Raw genomic sequence first — 22,490 nt, 5'->3', positions numbered from 1 at the left:
GGGGTCATGTTGTTAACCCATCATCCCTGACTCTTCCTTTACAAAAAAAAAAGGAAAAAAAAATGTGGTTGAATGGGTATGGGGCAACGGTTCTCTCAAAGACTGCTTCGGGCTGAATAGTGGGCGTCGGTTGGCTCTTGGGGGGAATGGGGAGGGTAGCTTGTGAAGTCCTGGGATGATGGTGGGGGGTCCTGGAATGATGTTCTGCCGTCCCCTTGTTCTGTAGCCGTCCATCCATGCTGTGGCTGGGAACCTTCTGTTTGACAAGATACTGTTAACATAGAAAAAGCTTAGAGAAAAAAGAATCATTGTTATTTTATTTTTGGAGTTGGCATTTATCTGAGGTAGATCTGGCCTGCCCAGATGGAGACATGTGACATTTATCTGAGGTAGATCTGGCCTTAGTACTCTGCTTAATTTTTATCTGAGACAAGCCTTATTAGAGGTAGTTTATTTAAGGCATCTGTTTCCCTTATTAGGTTAGCATTTAGGAAATGCAGGTGATCAGTTGCTGAGTATTGAACAATGTTGTATTACATTATTCCTTACCGCCTGGATATTTTTGATGATCCTTTTGCCTCCGGATCTGTGTGGCCCTGGTTGGGAAAGGAAGGGGTGATGCCTTATTCCTCTGGAATTGGTGACAAGACAGTGGATCCTGATGTCCTCTGGAGCTTGAGAGTGAGAGGCCCTGTTTGTTTCACTGTATATGAAGAGAGATTTTTCTGGGATGGAGGTGAGATAAAAGGTTTTAGATGAGACAGGTGGACCCAGTGAGGTAAGCCCTCAAGTTTAGCAGCTGTAGGAGTCACAAGAATTACCTTGAAGGGTCCCTACCACTTAGGGCAAAGCAGTGAAGGATGCTAGCCTGGAGGGAAGAGAAGAACCTGATCCCCAATGTGTATTGGAGGTGGGCAAGGATTGTCACACGGCTGAGGTAATGAACAGTCTGCATAGCTCCATAGAATAGACCTTAGGTGACATAAAAGGGGAGTTAACAGGCTATCTGGAACAGTTAGGGTTGGATAAAAGACCTGGTGTTAGAACTGGCCTTCCATACATTAGTTCAAATGGAGAAATTGAAAGAGGCTTTTTAGGAAGAGCCCTGAGCCTGAGAAGAACTAGAGGCAATAATCTTACCCAGTCTAGATGAAGTTCCTGTCACATCTTAATAAGAATAGTTTTTAAAGACCAGTTGGTACGCTCCACCTTTCCTGAGGATTGAGGATGGTATGGGATATGAAAATGCCAAGGAATGTTAAGAGCCTTAGCTAGTGTCTGAGAAATCTGAGAGGTGGACTCTGGGCCATTGTCAGACTGAAGAGAAACAGGAACCCCAAACTGAGGAATAATTTCTCGGAGAAGGAGGTCTGCAACTGTCTGAGCCCGCTTATTAGAAACTGGATATGCCTCCATGAGAGGAGAGGCTGGCAAGGGAAAAGAACTGTTAGAGTCAGTAGAGTGAGTGGCTAGGAGAAGGAGGAGGGGAGCTGCTGGCATGTCTGGGATGAGGTGAATGTGTGGAGTGAAAGAAATGGATGCTCCTACCTTAGCTAGAAGATCCCTCCCCATTAAAGGTACAGGGCAGCTTGGCATCACTAAGAATGTGTGTGTGAGAGGGATGCCTCTGAAAATACAATTGAGTGGTGGTGTCTGATGAGGTAGGTAAGGCTGTCCCCCAACCCCAACAATAGGGAGACGAGCAGGAGAGGTGGGCCCCCAAAACTCTCAGGACAGAGTAGGTAGCTCTGGTGTCCAAAAGGAATGAGATGGGGCACCCATTTACTTTTATTATTACCCCTGGTTCCCTGTGTGAGATGGGAGTGGCCGGGGTGGAAACCAGGCAGTGTCAGTCCTCACCATAGGCCAAGCCTAGAAAGTCAGCTGGAGGGTGGTCTTCATCTGGCGTTCCTATGTCGCTTGGGACATTAGGACAGTCAGCTGACCAGTGACCCTTTTGGCAACACTTTGGACAAGGCCTTGTCGGTGCCCTTTTCGTGGGGCAGTGGTGTAAGCCTGGGCCCAATGGCCTCCCAGCATCTGGCAGTTTCTTTTCTGGGCTTTTTCATCTCCCCCATGGTACACCTTAAATGCTATCACCAGCACATCTGCCTGTGGGGTCAGAGGGCCAATCTCTAAACGTTTAAGTTTATCTCTAATGTCAGGGAAACTCTGAGACAAAGTGGGTCATTAGGAGCTGCCTGCCCCCAGGGCTCTCTGGGTCTAAGCTGGTGAACTGAAGTAGAGCCTTGGTGAGCCGCTCTAAGAAGTGAGATGGATTTTCGTCCTTATCCTGAATTACCATTTTTAGTTTTTCATAGTTTACTGGTCTTAGGGCAGCCTTATGGAGGCCTGTCAGGAGACAGGTAATAAACCTATCTCTGGCTAGACAGCCACCCTGGGTGTTACAGTCCCAGTGTGGTTCTTGGTCAGGAACCACCTCAGGTCCTGGGGGGTGTGAAAGGTTAGTCTGATGAAATTCGTCTGCATGGGTCCTAGCCCTAGCCTGTTCCCATACCCGCCTGCGCTCCTCATGAAGCATTATTATTAGAAAGTATCATGTATATATCATGAAAGGTGAGACTATAAGATTGAGTTATGTACTGAAACTGTTTAATAAAGGAAGCAGAATTAGAAGTATAAGAACCCAGCTTACTTTCTGTCTGTTCAACTGACTTTTCTTTTCCCTGTGGCCAGGGTGTGAGAATAGGTTCAGTTTTATTTCTGACTCATCCCTTGCCTTCCCTTTGAGGCCTAAGCTTATGGTTTCTCATCAGAAGCCTCACCTTCAGTATACCGCTAATCTCTGAGCTCATGGGCCCTGAAGAGCAAAATAAGAACCAGATTTCCAGAGGATACCAAAGAGGTGAAACAAAATCTATAAGTTCAGAAGAATGTTTGCCCACCCAAAGTCAAATTAATTCAAAAGAGCCTTGGTCCACTAAGTTATCAATGCATTTTTCAAGACAGTAGTACCCAGCACTAGGTTGTTGTGTGGAAATTCTTATCTTTTTAATCCCATTTCAGATGAGAGTGATGTGGGCTAGGAGGCAGAGGCAGGAGGATATCTAGTGGGGGGTCAACTTGGGCTGCATATTGAGAGCTTATCTCAACAGAACAGCCACAAGATTGCACCGTGGAAACGAGCGGTCATCTCAGAGGCTATCACATGCTGTGACGTGGTGATTTCACAGCTCAGATTTAGTTATGTAAACAGAAGCTCGAATGACATTTGATGGAGTGCATCAAACTCTCGTGGAAGGTGACAGCTTGATGGTAGAACTCTTGCCTAGCACACACAGGTGAAAGGAGACTAGGGAGGAAGGAGGGAGAGAGTTCAGAATGGTTCTTTTTAAGAATTGGAGGCAATCCAGCCGTCCGCCACTGGGGGGAGTGCTTGTTAGGTCTCCAGTTCAGAAAACGGAAATGATTGTTCCTATGTTACTATTCAGAAATCACTCGAGGCTGTGACCATTTTATATGTGCTTTAGAGCAGAGAACTCTCCAAGGGATGTTTCCGACTAGGAATGTTCACATGATACCTTTATGCTTTAAAATTTTATTGCTAGGTAAAAATCAGATTTTTTTTTCCTCGTTATTTGCAAATGAAGTTTTGGAGAAGTTCTTATGTTGCTCCTCTAGAGGGAGCTCAAGTGCTTGATTATTGGGAAAGTGAACCTCCTCAGGCATCTCCCCAGAGGTCAAGATTTTAGAGCTGCAGCAGCAAGGAGCTAAAGACACCACTGTCACAAGGAGACCCTTAAGCTCAACTTCAGCCCCAGGAAGAAGATAATCGTAGATAGAATCTTCGAGCTCCAGCTAGCGCTGCGGCAGCACGTGCCTACCTTCCTAATACTTGGGAGACTGAGACAGGAGGACCTCGAGTTCGAGACTACAGATTGAGGCACGGCGCTGTCTCAAAACACAACACAGCACAACACAGAACAGAACAATGAAATCTGTCTCTCCTGCTCTGGCAGTTGCAAAAGGAAATAGGGCTTAGCTTTGGACAGTTCCAAGTGGCTCAAGCACTTTCTACCTCTGAACCCAGCCTCACCTGTTGGTTAGATTTGAACTGATTTTAAGTTAAGGTGCATAATCTCTTTCTTGTAACCCAGTTGTGCGGCAAAGCTACTTAGAACTCGGAACAAAACAAAAAGTCTCAGAGCAGCGTTTCTTCTTCCATGTTCATGGGCCCAGACAACAATCAAGGCAGCAAAAGCTGTAGCCGGCAAGAACCGGAGAAGTTTCCTGGGGCCTTGGTCCTGAACCGGGAAAAATTTCCGACGCTCCTAGAACTCTCTGGGCTCTCAAGCGGATCAGCAAGTGGGTGTGTCCATCCTAGAATCTAGAGGCAGAAACGGCCCATCAAACTCTTACTTGGGGAAGGCTTGCTCAGGAAGCTCCTTCTTCCTCAGTCTGATGGATGAAATGAAATTTGGGGTGGTTTATTGCCAGTTTAGATGTGGAGCCTTGCCCCAGACAGTGCTGTGCTCCCTCGCCTGCTTGGAGGTGCCTGCCGCCCACCTGATTTACCCGGTCCACGTCGTAGCCTTACTGCTGATTTTTATTACTCTTGTTAACATTATTGTAAAGATGATGAGGCTGGAGAGATGGCTCAGCAGTTGAGAGCATTGGCTGCCCTTCCAGAGAACTGGAGTTCAATTCCAGCACCCACATGGAGGCTCCCCACAATCTGTGACTCCAGTCTTAGGGCCTCTGGCACCCTCTTAGGCTCTCTAGGGCATGTTACACACACATACATGCAGACAAAATATGCATACACATTACATCATAAATAATAATTTAAAAATAAATCAACAAAGATGATGTGTACATGCTAAAAAAATGATTGTTAGAAGCAAAAGAAATACAATGATACAGTATGTTGCTACTACTGAGAAATTACTACTATGGACACGTTGACTCGCCTCCTCCCACCTACTGGTGTCACTGAAGTGCGACAGTGTTTTGTCACCTGCTTGCTTCACTCCAGTTTCTCTAACTTTACACACACACACACACACACATACACACACACACACACACACAGTTCCACCTGTCTAATTCTAGTCTAAATGCAGATTTCTGCACCACATTCTCAAATGCCCTTTTATGCTCAGTTTGTTCAGACCACAACCTGGTTCCAGGCCTTGTTTTGCCTCAGAACCCAGCTTCTTCTTGGAAACACACTATCTTACTGAAGCCTTCTTGTGTGGCTGTCCCTCCTGAGTGGCTTGCTTCCGCCTTCTACCCTGCTACACTTGATCTCATTTGGATCTAATGTAAAAGAAGACATGAGTTCCAGTTAGGTCTTAGACCTAGAATGTACTAGAAGTTGTACCTCCTGTTGTTTTTTGTTCAAATCAGAGAAAATAAGCATTGATTGGATGTTAAGATTCACTTTTGGGTGTTGGCAGTTTGGCCTTTTAAAAAAAAATATAATACAAATATTCATGTGTGTGTGTGTGTGTGTGTGTGCGCGCGCGCACGGGCATGCTTGCACATGAATGCCACAGTGCATTGTGTGGCAGTCAGAAGACAACTTTTGGGGTCAGTTCTCTTCTTTGACTGTGTAATTTCAGGGATCAAACTCAAGTCTGATGACTTTTCATTCAACCATTAGTTCCTCTTCACCTCCAGCCACAAGAAAACAATCTCTGTAATGTTACTTTTGTCTTAGGTGACTTTCTAGGTCACAACAACCACATACTTCCATATTTTAAGAGTAATTTACTTAACTAAATCACTAATTTTAATAGGAATTACAGGACATAGTTTTTCTGATTCAGTCTTGCATTCTACATTCTTAGTTAACAGTCTTCTATATGGTAGAACTTTCATCATTTGGACATATTTGGTTAACTTAAGATACATTTCTTATAGAAAGTTTGGATATTATTTAATTCTCTCCTTGTTTACCAATTTTGAAACCAGGAAGTAAATGTACCACCCACTTCAAATAAGAACTAACTTCTCTCTCTCTCTCTCTCTCTCTCTCTCTCTCTCTCTCTCTCTCTCTCTTCTCTCTCTCTCTCTTCTCTCTCTCTCTCTCTCTCTCTCTCTCTCTCTCTCTCTCTCTCTCTCTCTCTCTCTCGTGCACGCGTGTATCTTTTTAAAAGGTTTTTGACTAATCCAAAAGCTGTTTCCAGCCTCTTCTTTTCAATGTTCCTGGAAAGCCTTTTCTAATGCAAAAAAAAAAAAAAAGCTTTTCTAATGCAAAAGCTGATGAGGAAGGAGGAAGGAAGTCCCGACACACCGTCTCTCCTTTTGCCCTGCCTTCACTGCAGATGGAATGCCTGAACCCATTGGGGAGTTGTATGGTAGTTTTGCATGCATCATCCAAGACAAGCAGAAAATGTCATCCAGAATCGCTGCACGGTCCTAAGCTAGTGCTAGTCACAAGTGATGTGTTACATGTGATCTGAAAAGCATCAGAGAAGCAGCATCATGGTGTCTCTGCTCTAAAAAAAAAAAAAAAATGCAAGGCTCTGAACATGTTGGTAGCTTTCACACACTCCCCATGATCTTGCTTTATAGGACATCATCTGGTCTTGAAGCTCCTCAGTCTCCATCAAGGGTTTCTTCACGTCTCAAGCCAAGCACATCTTTAGATCGTCAAGCTTTCTCTGCAGGATACTGATGCCACTAAGGCTGGAGGCAGTAAAGACACATGCAGATCCAGTTTATCCTCAAAGGCTTCAGTCCTTCATGGGTTCCGGCTTATCTTCATAGTTCTGATCTGTTCTTGCCCTCCTCTACGACCAGAGTTCCACTCTGACTGCCATTCTAGCTGGTTCTTAAAACAAGAACCAAATATAGCCACAAACATTCCGCCCCCACCCCACCCCCATCAATCCCCACATCAGGTAGGACATAAGGCAACACTATCTAACTTCTGATATGAAAAAAGTATTTTATGTATCAGCTTCCCAGTAGGGAGTCACATATAGCTTGAAATGCATCCAGACTGACTAAATGTACCTTTAATCAATTTAAATTTAAACTGTTATGTGGTTACTGGCTAGCATATCAAGCAAAGCAAGTTTTGTGCTGAATAATGAATTCCGCATTCGTTATTGCTAACGGTGAACCCATTTCTCTGGATGAATCTTGACTAGCCTAGGAAGCAACCTGCACCTTCAAGGGGAAGAGCCTGGCTACACAAATCCAAAGTATGGGGAATAACCGGCTTGGAGGATAAGAAGCATCCATCAGCAGGCAGCCTACAGGAGAACAGATCCTCTGTGGGCTGTCACCAAAAACCAGTCATTAAACCCCATCTCTCTATTTTCCAGTGACTTCTGTTTGCTAGAGGGAAGTGATGTGACCCTTGTCTAGTTTCCTACAGGGCACGGATGATGTTCTTAGAACTCTCTTCAAAGAAAAATTACTTAGACATGCACAGAAATCATGAAGCAAAGATTTGGTGTTTTGAAAGATGTAGATAATGTGATAGAACCATGTGAGCATTGATGGTAGCTTCCTCTATGTAGTTCTCCTTTCCTTCATGGTTATCTTTGCCTCCTTTTGAAGGATGACCTACAGGAAGTATCTTGCCTTCCAAAGCCCTTGAGTTACAGATACATAAAGGAAAACTATGCATTTTAGATTTCAAGTAATAAGTATTAATCAGAGTTCTTCAACAAAATAGAATAGTTTTTGTGTCTCTCTCTGCATATGTGTGTTCTGTATACACAACTATATGATGCATAATGTTTTGGTCAGTAGTGTACTTCACACTTAAACTACAAAACTGCCTAGCAACGGCCTTCTCAAACTGTATCCCCGCCATTAATTTTCATGTAGCTCTCTATGTGGGACTACTTGTAAAGCTGACATTGAAGTTGGAAGAGGTCTCAAAACTGAAGAGCAGAGGGTTCTGATCCTAGTCAGCCTGAAGGCCTGAGAATCAGGAACCAAAGGGCAGATCAATGCCCAGGATAGAGCTGGGAACCAATCTTCCTCTGTGTTTCTAGTTCTGTTCAGCCACCAGCAGACCAGACGAGGCCCACTCACACTGGAGCGGATATCTGCCTTAGTCAGTTCACAGACACGGCTATTATCTTCTTTTAGAACACCTCCCCAGATACGGTCAGACTGTTTAATCAGCTCCTGAGCAGGCCATGCTTGGTTAAGTTGACATAACTTACTAATGGCATGGTGTTCCCCAAATACAATGGCCCCACAAACAGGAACTGAAAGTTAGCAAAGCTTTATGGCTCAATTCTAGAACTGGGGGCGTTAGTAGGTTTTCTGTTAAGAAATTCTAGATTCTGGCTAAACTGAACTTGTCCGGAGATGCTGACACTACAGTCGGAGACAGGAAGGAGCCACTTTAAACTACAAGATGAGACTTTGGTTTACTGGAGCCAATCTGATGGCCTAGCTGAGGAAGCAGGGACGGCAAAGTAACCATCCAGCCAGGCTTCCGACCAGCCTAACACAGTAGAAACTCTCTGTCCAAATACTGGTGTCAAACAAACAAACAAAAATGGTAACTTGAGTATGTAGCAACTGAGTAGTAATTGGTAACATATAAGCTCCCAAGAATTAGAAGACCTAGCTCTGGTCTTTTTCTTGTGACAAATCCACCCCTAAGTAGGGATTGCTCACTGAGACCCCAAGCCACCTGTACTGTAGAACAACTTCCTTGCACCTGAGATCAGGGAACTCCCTGCTTAAATGTTTGCCTTAAACTTATTTCCAGGCTTCATATTAGCTTTTTCCCCAAGCTTTTTCCCAAGGCTGTCCCCACAGGCATGGGGTGTGTACGCTAGGGTCTGAGGGGCTATCTGTGAGGAAGGGATGTGAACAGAGCTTGAGCATCAGAAACTAGATTGTCCACGCACCTCTGTGAGAATCTTCTCACAGTGTACAGCTGAGTTGAGGTGAAGATTAGCAAGTTAAAGGCAGAGTTTGGGATGAGGATCTCAAATTGTTCTCTAACATCCATTAAAGTCTGCGGAGTCCTGCCACCATGTACTCATCTAGTAGAAAGCTATAGACAAATATGTAGAAATAGCGCAACAAGAGGCTTTGGTTACAAGTGGATTATGAAAACAAAAAGTATATAAAAGCATTTGGAAAATAAACAGTGAAAACACTGCAGTGGAATCATGCCAGTTCTTCTCATCTGCCCGATCTCTTGGGATAAGATGGGACAAGATTACAAAGGGGAATGGTCCCCTTTGGGTGACTGGGTTGAGGATGCTACTGGCCTGAAAGTTCACAGCCTGAAAGAAAACTAGTTGAGTTTTGACACCCACTCCACCCATGGCCCTACGAAGTTTAGCAGTGGAGTGAACAGCCGATGCTGTGTGAAAATGAACCTGGAGGCTTCGCAAATAAATTCTGCTTGCCTTATTTTGCTATAAAACCCTCTCTCTGTACTCCAGTCCCGAGGCCAGAATTATGGTGGACTAAGTCACAGGAAGCAAGATGTGCTCCTCAAGCAGTCTTCCCTTTGCTTTTTCTTTTTACCAGGCTCCTGTGCAAACCTTTCTCAAAGCAGTCTCTTTTCCCACGTGAAATATGCTTTTTCAAGTTGCATATAATTACCTACATTGTCTGTCGAGCCGGATTTGACAATTTCAAAACATCCGTGCATTTTCACTACTCCGTAACTATGACAACAGATGCTAAGCAACTATTTGTGTCAGCTCCATTGTGAACTGGCCAATTACCAACACACTCTCAGGAATGAGTCTTTCCAATAGGCCCTCGTGGTTAGCTAACCGTGAAAAGATGAATGAATGGCTAATCAGCCTATCAACAGTTTCTTCAAGATTGAGCTTGAGTAGAGAACATTTTGTGGCCACAAACATGACTCTAGGCGATTACAAAAACCGTTCCTGATTTGTGTTGTTAAGGTTGCTTGAGCAAGTCGTCATTTGTTATAGTGTTGGCACAGGAAAAAATGAAATGCTGATAACTGAATCAAAACAACTAACTGTACAACAGGCCGCTCGGTGGTGTACATGGTCCCATTCTTTTGATGAACAGGCTTGCTTTCACTTCCAGTTTTTGTCTCACTCACCCTTGTTGAGTGTCTTCTTGGCAATGTTTTTAAAAAACGCAAAACAATAACCTCTCTCATACTGTTCTTATTTCAAGTTGTCTTAAGTCTTAGTTCCTCTGTTTTCTACATCTCACAGGACTGGGCCCTCCTAACTTCAGTTTGCTGAGTTGGTTTGCTTTCCTGTTACCTCAGCCTTACTACCCTGCTCTGGTTCCCAGCCATCTGCTAGGGCTAAAGGCTTGAAGTCAGACAACCCTGCAACTTCCGGGTACTCTGCAGGGAATGTAGACCCTACAGGCCGGCTCAGGGTGGACGCTAGGACCTCCTTCTAGAGCCCAGCTAGTGTGTCTCGCCTTGTCCCCACAGCAGCTCGCAGACAATGAAAGTTGCTCGCCTGGAAGCTACTACTGGACCCGCCCCCCGACGGCGTGGATGGGGATATGGGGGACTGCTCCTCTATACTCGCGCCGCTGCTAGAGCGGGTGAGGCGCAGGAGCCTCCAGGGTGACCTGATGCTTCAGGGAAGTGGCCACTGGGCGCGCAGACGGGAGACCCGGGCGAGGCTGCCCTTGGCACGAGCTGGGGGCCCGGAAGGGAGCTCTGGATTTTGGTCCCTCCCCTTTTCCCTTCGGTGTCTTGGAGCACTGGGGCGCTCAGACCCTCCTGCTGTCAGGTACCAGCCTGGAGGAGAGCGCATCTCTCCTCCAAGCCCTCCACCATGGGCAATGCCTCCAATGACTCCAGGTGGGTGGAGGACTGCGAGAATCGTCAGTTGCTCCCCTCGGGCGAAAGCCCAGCCATCAGCTCGGTGATGTTCTCAGCCGGGGTTCTGGGGAACCTTATTGCGCTGGGGCTGCTGGCGCGCCGTTGGCGCGGGGACACGGGGTGCAGTGCGGGTAGCAGGACCTCTATCTCCTTGTTCCACGTGCTGGTGACAGAGCTGGTGCTCACCGACCTTCTGGGGACCTGCCTCATCAGCCCGGTAGTGCTGGCTTCCTATGCGAAGAACCAGACCCTGGTGGCCATGGCTCCTGCGAGCCGCGTGTGCACCTATTTCGCCTTCACTATGACCTTCTTCAGTCTGGCCACGATGCTCATGCTCTTTGCCATGGCCCTGGAGCGCTACCTCTCCATCGGGCACCCTTACTTCTACCGGCGCCGCTTCTCACACCGCGGGGGCCTGGCGGTCCTGCCCGCCATCTACGCGGTCTCCTTGCTCTTCTGCTCCCTGCCGCTGCTCAACTACGGGGAGTACGTCCAGTACTGCCCCGGGTCTTGGTGCTTTATCCGGCACGGGCGGACTGCATACCTGCAGCTGTACGCCACGGTGCTGCTGCTGCTCATCTTGGCGGTGCTCGCCTGCAACTTCAGCGTCATCCTTAACCTCATCCGCATGCACCGTCGGGGCAGAAGAAGCCGCTGTGGATCATCCGGCAGTGGCCTGGGTGGCCCTGGGTCGCGCAGGAGAGGAGAAAGGACTTCGATGGCGGAGGAGGCGGACCACCTCATTCTCCTGGCCATTATGACCATCACCTTCGCCATCTGCTCCTTGCCTTTCACAGTAAGTCACTCGTTTGTTTCCACAGCCCAGCCGCGCGCAGCTTTTCTCAAACTCCCTTCTCCCCACCCTTTCCACCTCCAGGCACACATTGGCAACTTGAAAAAAAATGCCCTAATTTATAAAGGTCTATTGCGTTCGCTGCTTTTCCTTTTCACCTTTACCCACTTCCTTCCGCCCCCAGCCTTTGCGCAGCAACAACTTTGCTAAGTTAGCACTTCTGTGCCCTACAGAAACCTTCTCCATGGTCCCTTCCCTGGGTTGGTGGGGAACTGAAGAGGAGGGAGTCCCTTCCAGGTTAGGACGGTTGCTGCTGTTAAAAATCTGACCACTGGAGCCCAGTTTGCTGGCCTTAGCCTTGAGCGAGGCCTTGGCCTCTTCCCTTGGTGCTTTCGTTTCTCCTGGGCAAAACGTAGTTGCTGACCCACAGCCTTCAGAGGGCCCTTGGTGTAGACACTTTCATTTGACTTTAGGAATTTTAAGGTCAGAAATCTAGTTGACGGGCTCATCAGCTTACATATTATAGTGCCAGTCTGTGTGGTCACGAAAATGAGAGGAAAGGACCAATGGTTGCGTAGTGCTTTTGGCCCCCCTCACAGGAGACACTTGTAACCACTTACAAAGTATTCTCTTGATGTCACTGTCAGGAATACACATACCCTCCGTTCTGTAGCTGCGCACTTCATGAGCGCGAAGACACACGTAGCAAGAGCTGGTACATCTCAGGGAAGGGGAGAAAAGGCTGCCCCGGGAAAGGAGTAGAGTAGAAGCATGGGCGCTTCCCAGTTAGAGGGACCATTATCTCTAAATAAATTAGTTCTAAAATAGGTCCTGAGCTCCTAACGTCTAATGTGGAGGCAGAGTCAAAGTTAGAGCCTTCTGGCCTCTCACGGAGAGCTGTAAACTGGGGATCTGGAAAAGGATGATATGGACGGTGGCTACCCAAAGACCTCACTTGCAGACGATGTAGAAATAGCTCTCTCCTGTCTCCTGTCCTCATCATGGCTTCTGATTGGTGTCATCTACTCATCCTCCGGGATAGAGATTCACATATGGACCCCATTCCCAAGGAACCCTCCCCTCCACTTCTCAGCCATGTTATCTTGGCTCTGCTCCCTATTACCCTCACACTTGTACCTCCCCTCTGTCATGGGAGAAGATAGTCTGAATTGGTAAGTTATACTTAGCAGGAAATGAGATGGAGCTGGTCAAGGCTCCCTCTTAAATAATGAATTGGGCTGTGGAAGGTGGCATCTCCCTAGGCAGGAGAGTTTGTATTGTGGAATGTTGTGATTTAGAAACCAACATGGTATTTGGGGTCATTTTTACTCAGAATAGCAAGAGCTGTTTTCTATGTTCCTCAAAAGTGTGTCAGACCTCTAGCCAGCAAGGAGTAGCATTCACAACCAGAGCTGGTGGGACCCCAGTCAGTTCCTCAGCTCTCTGGTGGTGGAGGAATATGGGACTCAGGAATCCAGAATTAGTAATGAACTGTTAATGCCAGCCATCGTCTCAGGTTATGAGCAGAGTGGAATTCTTCCTTCTAGGATATCAGTCTTGGGCCTCCAAAGTTCAGGCCGGGCGGTGGTGGCGCAGGCCTGTAATCCCAGCACTCGAGAGGCAGAGGCAGGTGGATCTCTGTGAGTTCGAGGCCAGCCTGGTCTACAGAGTTTGTCCAGGACAGGCTCCAAAGCTACAGAGAAACCCTGTCTCGAAAAACAAAAAACAAAAACAAAAACAAAAACAAAAAAAAAAAAAACTCTCAAAATGGGAGGGAAAAAGCCCAGTACACTGAGATAATGTCAGTTCAGCTTACTGTGACACCCAAAAGACATAGAGCTCCGGGTGTAAATTTCTACATCAATTCATTGTCTTCTCAGTAACCTCCAAGAGGCATCCTACTGTGCAGATGAGTCCAGTAACTTCCTCCTGGGCTTCCAATCTCAGAGTTGTGATAGAGAGTGCCAAGCACTGAGTCCATCAAGTGTTAATAGCAATAATGTCCAAAAGAAAGCCTCATTTCAAGAGTTCCATGGAAGAAGATCCAGCTATGGCTTCACAAGAGAACTGTGAACGTATTGTAAATATCTGGACCACCTTGTCTCTTCTCCATGTTAGTGCCAACTATGTTTTTCATTGTCCTGCTCCACAGTCCTGTGAAATGAAAGCCCGAGACTGAGATTTTAGGAGATTGGCTAGTGTAAATGCTAGTCTAAAATAAGAAATAATCAGATTAACCCTCACATAAAACCTTCTTTTGATGTCCATAAAACTTTTCTTTAGCGATTAAAAAAAGCATGTGGTGTTTAGGAAATGGCATTACTTTGGCTATCCAATATGAAACCATGCATGAGACCAACAACATATTCCAAACTGTTTATCCACTAAATGAGTATTGTATAAATTAATAAATTCCTCCTTATGTTAATCAGCTGTTGTCATCATTTCACAGTGATAAATAGAAGCTGTTTTTCTTCCCGAAATGGAACAGAGCACAGGAAACATATGAGCCTTCCATTCCTGTCTCAAATACTGTTTGTGTCTCAATTTCCAGCCCACACCCAGCCACTTTCTCAGCACTTTGCTAATTGTGGTTAGCTTCTGGTCATTTTAAACTGTTTTCCACATGCCATTAGGATAAAGTGCTTATGCATTTTATTCAGTTCTGAAATTTCAAGACCCTACCATTGGCTCACCCTAAAAATATCTTCATCTTTACAAATTCTCCAGGGTTAGGATTTCTAGGTAAATCTGATTAGTGGAAATCTGATCTTTGTACCATAGAAAAAAAATCAAAGCAAACAACCGTGGAGTTTCCCATTCATTCCTGGTATTCCTTGTGTAAAATGTCATGTCAAAAGGTGGTGAAGGTCTGGTTTGAAATTAGACAATCATAAGGATATAAACTATAAAAATTCAGGTAGCCATGAAAGAGAAATCTAGACATCCTTGGTGCACACAGAGAACTTAGTGTGGCGATATGTAAGTGAATGCTCACCCACAGCTGAAATGCGCTTTAACGTTGAGACATCATTAGCGATGTGTTTGACAATTGTTGGGACCGTTTAAATACACATCTCCTTTTAAGAGAACGTTCCTCTGTGTGAGTGGTTTCATTTGACATCTTCTGATTCACCAATTTGCTATTCTGCAGTGGTGACTGTAAATATAGACACAGTTATGATGATTTTTAAAATGTAGTCTGTACGAAGCATCACTTTTTTCACAACAGAGAGTTAGAGTTTTATATCCACACCTTCAGCTAGGTGATCTTCACTGTTATCAGCTAGGTGATGTTCACTGTTATTTCAGGCCAGGGCTTAATATATATATATCACAGCTTTTTGAGATCTCTTCCTTCTTCTTTGGCATATCAACAGCCCATCACAGTATGAACTTAAAAACAAATAGATACCGTCATTTAAGAATGCAGTCAGCAGACATTTTCCCAGGTGGAGGCTTAACTCTCAGTTAATCTACAACTTGCTCTGTTCGCTTGGCCTCTCCTGTCCCTGTTTTGAATTTCTGACCACCACTTCCCATCCAGGTCTTCAACCCAAGTCTACTGCACCTCAACTCACATCCCTGGGGTGTACTAAGCTCCATTTCTCTGACAGCATTTTGCTACCTAAAACTGTTTCCTAAATTGAAAGCAGGGTTAAGTACTCTGAAACCAGGGCATGTGTATAATATGAAGGATCAGAGAAAGAGCATTTAGGGAAGGCTGAAACTTCCTGTGGACAAGGGGTGTTGATTTCTGCTCTGTGGGTAGTACGTGTGTTACTGTCTGGGACTTTGGCTGAGTGTGTCTTCTCTGCCAATTGAGAAATAAGAAGGCAAGGAGAATCTCCAGTGTAGCAGCAGGGAAAGTCTCAGACACAGCAGAGAGAATCAGCAGGTAAAGAACAGCATTTATTAGGGAACACACACACACAGCAGATACACAGAGAGACAAGGCAGAGGTGAGCCGGGAAAGCTGAAGCCCCACCTCTCCGGAAGGCTGGCTTTAAGGGTCTGTGAGGAGTCTTCCTCCCCCAGTTTAGTGTTGGTCAGTCTGGACAAAGACAGGGAGGCTGACAGCTCCACAAGTCTGAGGTAAACATGTCCTGATTCAGCCTTGAACTTGTCTTGCTGGTCCATCAGTGAGGGTAGGGTAGTGGGGGTAGGTAGGGTAGCATGGGGTGGAGGGGGGGGGCAACTGGCGGGAGAAGAAGACAGGTCTTAAGGTCTTTGTCTTCAGTCAGGTATAGGAAGAAAAAGCTGGAAGTTTGCCAGCTTTGGTATCTGTTTGTGTCTCCTCTCCCTGTCTGTCTGCCTATCAGAGACCTGACTGACTCCCTCCTAGCCCTTCACACGGGTCACTCCAAAGCCATCTGTGAAATACGTTTAGGGGACTCCTGGATGGATGAATCACACTGTCCATCATTTCCCGAGAGCCACTGTCCCGGGCTGTATCTACTCGGCCATCACTGCAGTTCCAAGACACACAGTGCCAAGGCCACGCTCATGCTAGAGCCATACCGACGCCCCGGTTTTTTCTTATGAAGTAAAGTAGGCTGCAGTTTCCATGTGCCACAGGCATGTGTGAGGAGAAAGGGCTTTTTTAAAGCATGCCCCCACCACCACCACCATCACAACAATGACAACAACAAATTAATAATTAACTGGGCAAAGCCTGTGGCTGGGACACCACACCATCTTACAGAAGGCGGTGAACACAGTGAGTGCTGCAGGCCAGTTTGCTGTTGGTCAGTATTGATGATGAAGAAGTCCCAGGGAGAGCCAAACAGATGCTTTAAAAAGGGTCCATAGTTTTTCCATCTCTAAACAGAAGAGCGATAGCCACAGGCTTTATGGCACCCTTGAACAGAAGTGTCTGCAGATCTCTAGTTCAGGTAGTCGCTTGTGAATCTCACAGGAAGCTTTCCGTCAAAGGCTTTGTGTACATGGAAAACCTGGGGTGGGGGAGGTCAAGCAGTTACATGGATACTGCCTGACTTTGAAGTTGGAGCCCCACCACTGCGGTGTGACTCCTTAGGAAAGGTAACCAGTCTTTTAAGCCTTAGCTTCCTTTCTCTCTGAAATGATTCTGCACTCCTGTGACGGGGGTGGGGAGGATGTCAGACCCCCTGAAGCCCATGTCTTAGCCAAGGCTGAATATGTCAAAGAAGCCAGGCAAGTGAATGGTTTAAATCTCCCATCATGATTTTACTGATGAGCCAAATGAAGTACTCATTCACTCTAGAATTCTGAACCCGCTTTGTATGGGATTAAAGATAGGAGGATAGTTAAAATGATAACCCCTGGCCACTGCCAAGATGAAGCTTGCCATGGGCAGCTGCCCCAGACATGGCTGAAACAGCATATTCCTGTCTGTCCCTTGATATGATGCATCACAGCTCTGTAGTCTTTGCAAAACCTGGGGTGGGGGAGGTCAAGCAGTTAACTCACTGGATGCATTAGACTAGCACCCGACATTTTTCTCACAGCAAGTATATTGGTAGTATATGCCAGAAGGCACAACCTCTGAATTTAAATTTTAGGATGTCACCAATACATCACTCATGAATTCCCAGGTCTCCCACGTGTCAGCCGTTTGTTAAGAAGTGAGGGTCAGCCATAGAGAGGGAGGAAGTGTGGCTGCATGGAGGTCCACACTCAGTTTGGAGCAGGTGACGGTAATAGGACTTTTTTTTTTTTTAACATTAAGATCAGTCAAGTACATTTCCAAGAGGAGATTCATGAGAAATCCAGGCAGGGCCAATGCGCAGGTCAGGATGCAGAAGAGGAAGACGGGTGGCAGAGTCTGAGCTGTGGTCTCTATTGGGGTTTCTGCAGGAAAGGCATGTCAAGGTGAAAGGATTGGGATTGGCAAACCTGGATAATTATGGCAGGCTGTCAGCTACAGGGCAGTCCTTAGCTGCCTGGTCACAAGATCCTGGATCATTAACGAGAAGAACATTACTATGGGTTATGGGGTCTATAGAGGAGGTATATCTCAGGACTTCTTAGTAATGTAGCAAAGACATACTCCCTATGGAGCCTTTTATTGGTTGCAATAATTAGCCATCCCAAGGAGGGGCAGTCTCTCCCCAGCTAGAGACTTTTAGACATCTAAACCTCATAAAAGGGTTGCAAATGTAGCTCAGCGGTAGAATGCTTGCCAAACATATGTGAGGCCCTCAGTTCAAGTACCAGCACCATAAAGAAAAAAAAAACTCACATCATAAAGTATCATGATATATCAGAGTTATAACTGTAATAGTTACATGACAGTGTTGAATGTTCTTAGTACTGCTAAATTGTGCACTTGAAAGTGCTAAAAATGGTACATTTTATGTTATGTGGACTTCATCACAACTTAAAAAAGACATTGACTCCATAATGCACAAGACCAAAGGTGGTATTCCAGTCAGAAGAGAAGAGACAGGCTGTCGGGGAAGATGGAGACAGAAGACGGAGCCTACATCAAGGAAAGGTGCCCGAAGTTGGCCTGTCTTCTAAATGTAAAAGAATTGAGCCGTCTCCTACAGAGGACTGGCTACCTTCTGAAAGGCATATTTGAAGCACTTCTAAAGCTTACCCACCATGACGGATGAAAAGAAAAAGCAGCGGCCCAGAATTGTTCCATCCTTAAAGCAGCTCGAGCTTCTCATTATCCTATCACACTCTACAAGATCAGCAGCTATGACGTAGGTCAGTCTGCGCTGAGAACCTGACTCATCTTCATGAGTGGCGCTGGAGAGGAAGGTGCTCAAGCCTGTCCACGCTGCTTGCCTTGCATGCCCCACTCAGCATTACTGTGTTCTCTACGAAACTAGATCAGAGACAGCTACGAGGGTCTCTACAACAGAGTGCTCTTATTTGTGTATGGTGTGTGTGTGTGTGTGTGTGTGTGTGTGTGTGTGTGTGTGTGTGTGTGATGTATTTCAATCTATCAGAATTATGTACACTATTACTGAGTTTCTCCCTCCATGCTGGCCTCTTAAACACGTCATACTGAATAGTTTGCATCCAGAGTAGTGTGGCCCATTGCACAACCCCACCTAACTCTTCTCTCTGAGGTCTGAGAAGCCCACCATCAATTCTTCTTTTTCCTTACTCATCTGCCAACTCTTTTCTCCATTCCTCATGCCAAGATTCTCTGGCATAAACACCTCTGGCTGCCAAACCTTCCCGCTATTGTCCTAACATAAGCAACCCGAAGAGGACTGCTTTTCTCTCTCCCTATAATTTGTTTGGTACATCCAGTTCCCAGATGCTGCAGAGTAAGTACCAGGGCAAAGGGAAGGAATGAGTTATTTTGGGAAAAGGGTGTCGGGGAAGAAGTGGATGGCTTCCCTAAGTCACAGACTAGGCCAGAGGATCCCTGGAGCATTAAGAATTCATGTGTTAGAGGATGAGGTGTGATCCACATTCGATCTCCTCCTCTTTGTAGGCTGGAATGAAGAGGTATGGCTACCAAACAGGTACTGTCCCCTGCTGGTCTTACCAAACTGCTGCATTAAGGCAGAGGAGAGCACCAATACTGGTTTGAAAATGCTGATCCCCGTATAAGAATGTGTCTGTCCACTTCCCAGCGTTTAGGACATCATTCTGAAGGCTCCTGCTGTAACACTGACCTGGATGTAACACATACTCAAGTACCACACCAGCACCAGAAGTCTTGGGTTTGTACCCTAACTAGGCCACTAAACAGCCTTAGGTCCGTGGCAAGTGACATTAACTCCTTGGTGCCTCCATGTTGTCACTGGTGAACTGAGGTCACAACTCACTTTCTGTGGAGCACTATTACAGGAGCACCATTGAAGCAGCTAACGTGTTGCTTCCAACGACCCTGTGAAGCAGGCTCACAGTTTCTTGTCCACGATACCAAAGTTACACAACAGAGTTAAATTCAAGCCATCATAGTGTAATACTCAGACCCAGCACTCAGTTGCTTTCTCTTGCTGAATCATGAATGATGATGGTCGCATCAGGCCAGATATTTGGAAACATAACATGTTATTCCCGAAGCTTACTTCCTCATCTGTTACAGTTTCAGTAGGATTAGGAAGAAAGCAGGTTCATGACCCGGAGTGCTTCACAACACATATATTGGGCTACTGATACATAGGAGCTAATAAATATCATCATCATTACTTACTGATATTATTAAAGTATTCCATTTGGCAAAGCACAGTGGCTCCCACCTGTAATCCTACCTGGGAGTTTATAGGCAGATCGTGCAGTTTAGGTCAGTTTGGGCTATCTAATGAGACCATCTGAAGGGAAAACAGATTCTATTCTAGGTGCCTAGAAAAGTTTGTTAATTTCCCTCCATTTCCAATGACAAGACTAGGAAGTTTTGTGTGATGCCAATGTTAATTGTAACCCTTAGAGTACTCGGGGGGTTTTTTTGTTGGTTTTTTGGTTTGGTTTTTATGTTGTTGTTGTTGTTGTTGTTGTTTTGTTTCTTTGTTTTTCAAGATAGAGTTTCTCTGTGTAGCTTTGGTGCCTGTCCTGGAGCTCACTCTGTAGACCAGACTGACCTCGAACTCACAGATATCCGCCTGGCTCTGCCTCCCGAGTGCTGGGATTAAAGGTGTGCGCCACCACTGCCCGGCTAGAGTACTTCTTTTAAGTTCACAGAAAAATGATTGTTATGATTTACGTAGGAGACTTTTGCCACCCACCCTTTTGCTGCCCACCACCACACAAAACAAGGCTAGACCTCAAGAGACAATGGGATCCAAGTCAGCTTGCCTACAATGTAGAACTAACACCATTTTCCTCTCTGCTTCTTTCAGATCTTTGCTTATATGAATGAAACCTCTTCCCGAAAGGAAAAGTGGGACCTCCGAGCTCTTAGATTTTTATCAATTAACTCTATAATTGACCCTTGGGTCTTTGCCATCCTTAGACCACCGGTCCTGAGACTAATGCGTTCAGTCCTCTGTTGTCGGACTTCATTGAGAACACAAGAAGCTTCACGAACTTCCTGTTCTACCCAGCCCAGTGCCAGTAAACAGACTGACCTTTGTAGACAGTTGTGAGGATGCACTTCAAGAGGGAGCCTTTGGCAAACGCCTTTAAACGGCCTCGTTGGAGAAACATCAAGAGCTGGCATATAAACAAAATGAAGCTGCCCTGATGAAGCCGTGGTTTGACTGTAGATCTGATGACAAATCTTTGTGGAAGTCCTCCGAAGGATGTCTAGAGCTCACCTTATGTGGCCTTTGAAGGACAACCAGCTGCATCTGAGACTCACTTGATTTAAGCTTTCCTGCTGAATGACAAAGCATGTGGTTTTGTAATTTGTTTAAAACTCTGCGTGGTGACTGTCTCCTGTTTTAGATTTCGATGCCACTGCTGTTATAAATGCAGAGTGCAGTCAGGCCAAATGAAAACTCATTCTCTAGGAAGTCAATTCGTGCAAGCGATGAAGCAACCGAGGCGGACAAGTGGTTGTCTTGTGACTACTTAACGGACTCTTTATTTGGATCATGAAGTTGGAAGTCACTGGTCCCTTTTACTGTAACGCTGTAACGTTTGTGTGTGTGTGGGGGGGAGTCCTCTCCAGTCACTACTGTGCCCTCCTGAGAGGGCAGCACTGATTTGGTTAGTGGCGGTTTGGTTCACCCTTCCCTTAGGAGCCTCGTCCTGTTGTCGGGTTATTTATTCTGTCTGTCTATTGTGATGATGCTACTGAAGCTGACTTCAGAAATTTCCTTCTCAAAAAGAAATAATTTAAAAAAGTGAATTCTAATGAATGCTCTTCAGGTTTTTGTCGGGGAAATCTTTTTCACAGTTGTATCTGAGGCCAGATTTTAAGAATCAAAATCTGAAAAGTCGAGTCCATTCTTCAAGCGCACTGGAATCCTTCTGGTGTTGCTACTAGGGATATGACTAACACACACATATACTTTACAAGATTGGTTGTGTCACAGCAAATTCTTCTGTCTGTATTTTTATTTAAGGAACATACTTTGACTCATGCTACAGAAGAAATCATGTAACTGTGAGTCATATCTTAATGTATTTCCAAACATTTGGCGTGGTGTAAACTCAGCACTAAAGTATTTCAGTGAGCGTGTACATTTTAGTCAGAGTTATGGTGTAAACACATCTGAAATGCTACAAACTAACTATAAAACAAAACACAGAAAAGTGGAAGTCTTCAACATACTTACTCCCCAACAACAGTTTGCAATTAATGTACACATGGCATCTTTTAAGTGAAATGAAAGTTGAAAAAAAAAATCGAATTAATTTTTGGCAAGCATGTAAAATGTGTGTTTGTCATAAATTAAAGTTTTAAGATATTCAGTGGAGTTCTTGATATTCAAAGAGAGTTTTGCTTTCAGTTTTCTCTCTTCTAACATGGTCAATCGAATAATATAACTGCCTTATTTGAGAGCAACAAAATTGTAGGGTGGCTGTTATTTTTTAAAATTTAGTTGTTTCTCAGGTTTCATTGTTTACTGGATGCTATTTTCTACAATTAGTTATCAAACCTGATGATCATTTAGAAAGACTCCAAATACCTAAGCATTTCTGATATAAATTATCTGTATCATCAGCTCTTATTTTTAAAAGAATAAATAAATGACTTGCATTTGTATAAATTTAAGTGTGGCAGGCAAAGTTTAACAACAAAAATCTAGACAGGTATAAATAAATACCCCCTCTCCACCCAGTGTTTCATGCCAAGAAATTACACCCAGGGGAACACTGAGGCTGTGATCCTCAAGCATAAAATTCCAGTTATTTTGAATCTGAAATTTTGATCCCTTTTATCAGATGACTTCCTAAAATCTCAGAATGAAAAAATATTAACTATGGTCTCTCAGGCCACACTGTACTCCTGCACCCATTCCAGAACAATGCCTGAGAATTCTTTAAAATGGACATATTACTAATGGGAATAAA

General features: G+C 45.1%; 1 protein-coding gene across 1 annotated transcript; it reads left to right on the top strand.

Annotated features, from left to right (window-relative positions):
- The first annotated feature begins 10,616 nt into the window (after positions 1 to 10,616).
- Ptger2 (prostaglandin E receptor 2) lies at positions 10,617 to 22,186 on the top strand. Its single transcript, XM_028873520.2, has 2 exons — positions 10,617 to 11,582; positions 20,369 to 22,186. Exons 1-2 carry the CDS (start codon positions 10,740 to 10,742, stop codon positions 20,612 to 20,614), a joined length of 1,089 nt encoding a protein of 362 aa, XP_028729353.1. The 5' UTR covers positions 10,617 to 10,739; the 3' UTR covers positions 20,615 to 22,186.
- Positions 22,187 to 22,490: the final 304 nt, after the last annotated feature.

Source organism: Peromyscus leucopus, chromosome 9, assembly GCF_004664715.2.
Source record: "Peromyscus leucopus breed LL Stock chromosome 9, UCI_PerLeu_2.1, whole genome shotgun sequence".
Classification (NCBI taxonomy): Eukaryota; Metazoa; Chordata; class Mammalia; order Rodentia; family Cricetidae; genus Peromyscus; species Peromyscus leucopus.
Note: the sequence above shows the minus strand (reverse complement) of the source record. Positions and strands in the feature narration are given on the sequence as shown.

Excerpts from the sequence above, each read along its gene's own strand:
- Ptger2 (XM_028873520.2), top strand. The coding sequence starts at position 10,740 with ATGGGCAATGCCTCCAATGACTCCAGGTGGGTGGAGGACTGCGAGAAT. Across the intron at positions 11,583-20,368 it reads TCTGCTCCTTGCCTTTCACA|ATCTTTGCTTATATGAATGA; the intron begins GTAAGTCACTCG and ends TGCTTCTTTCAG.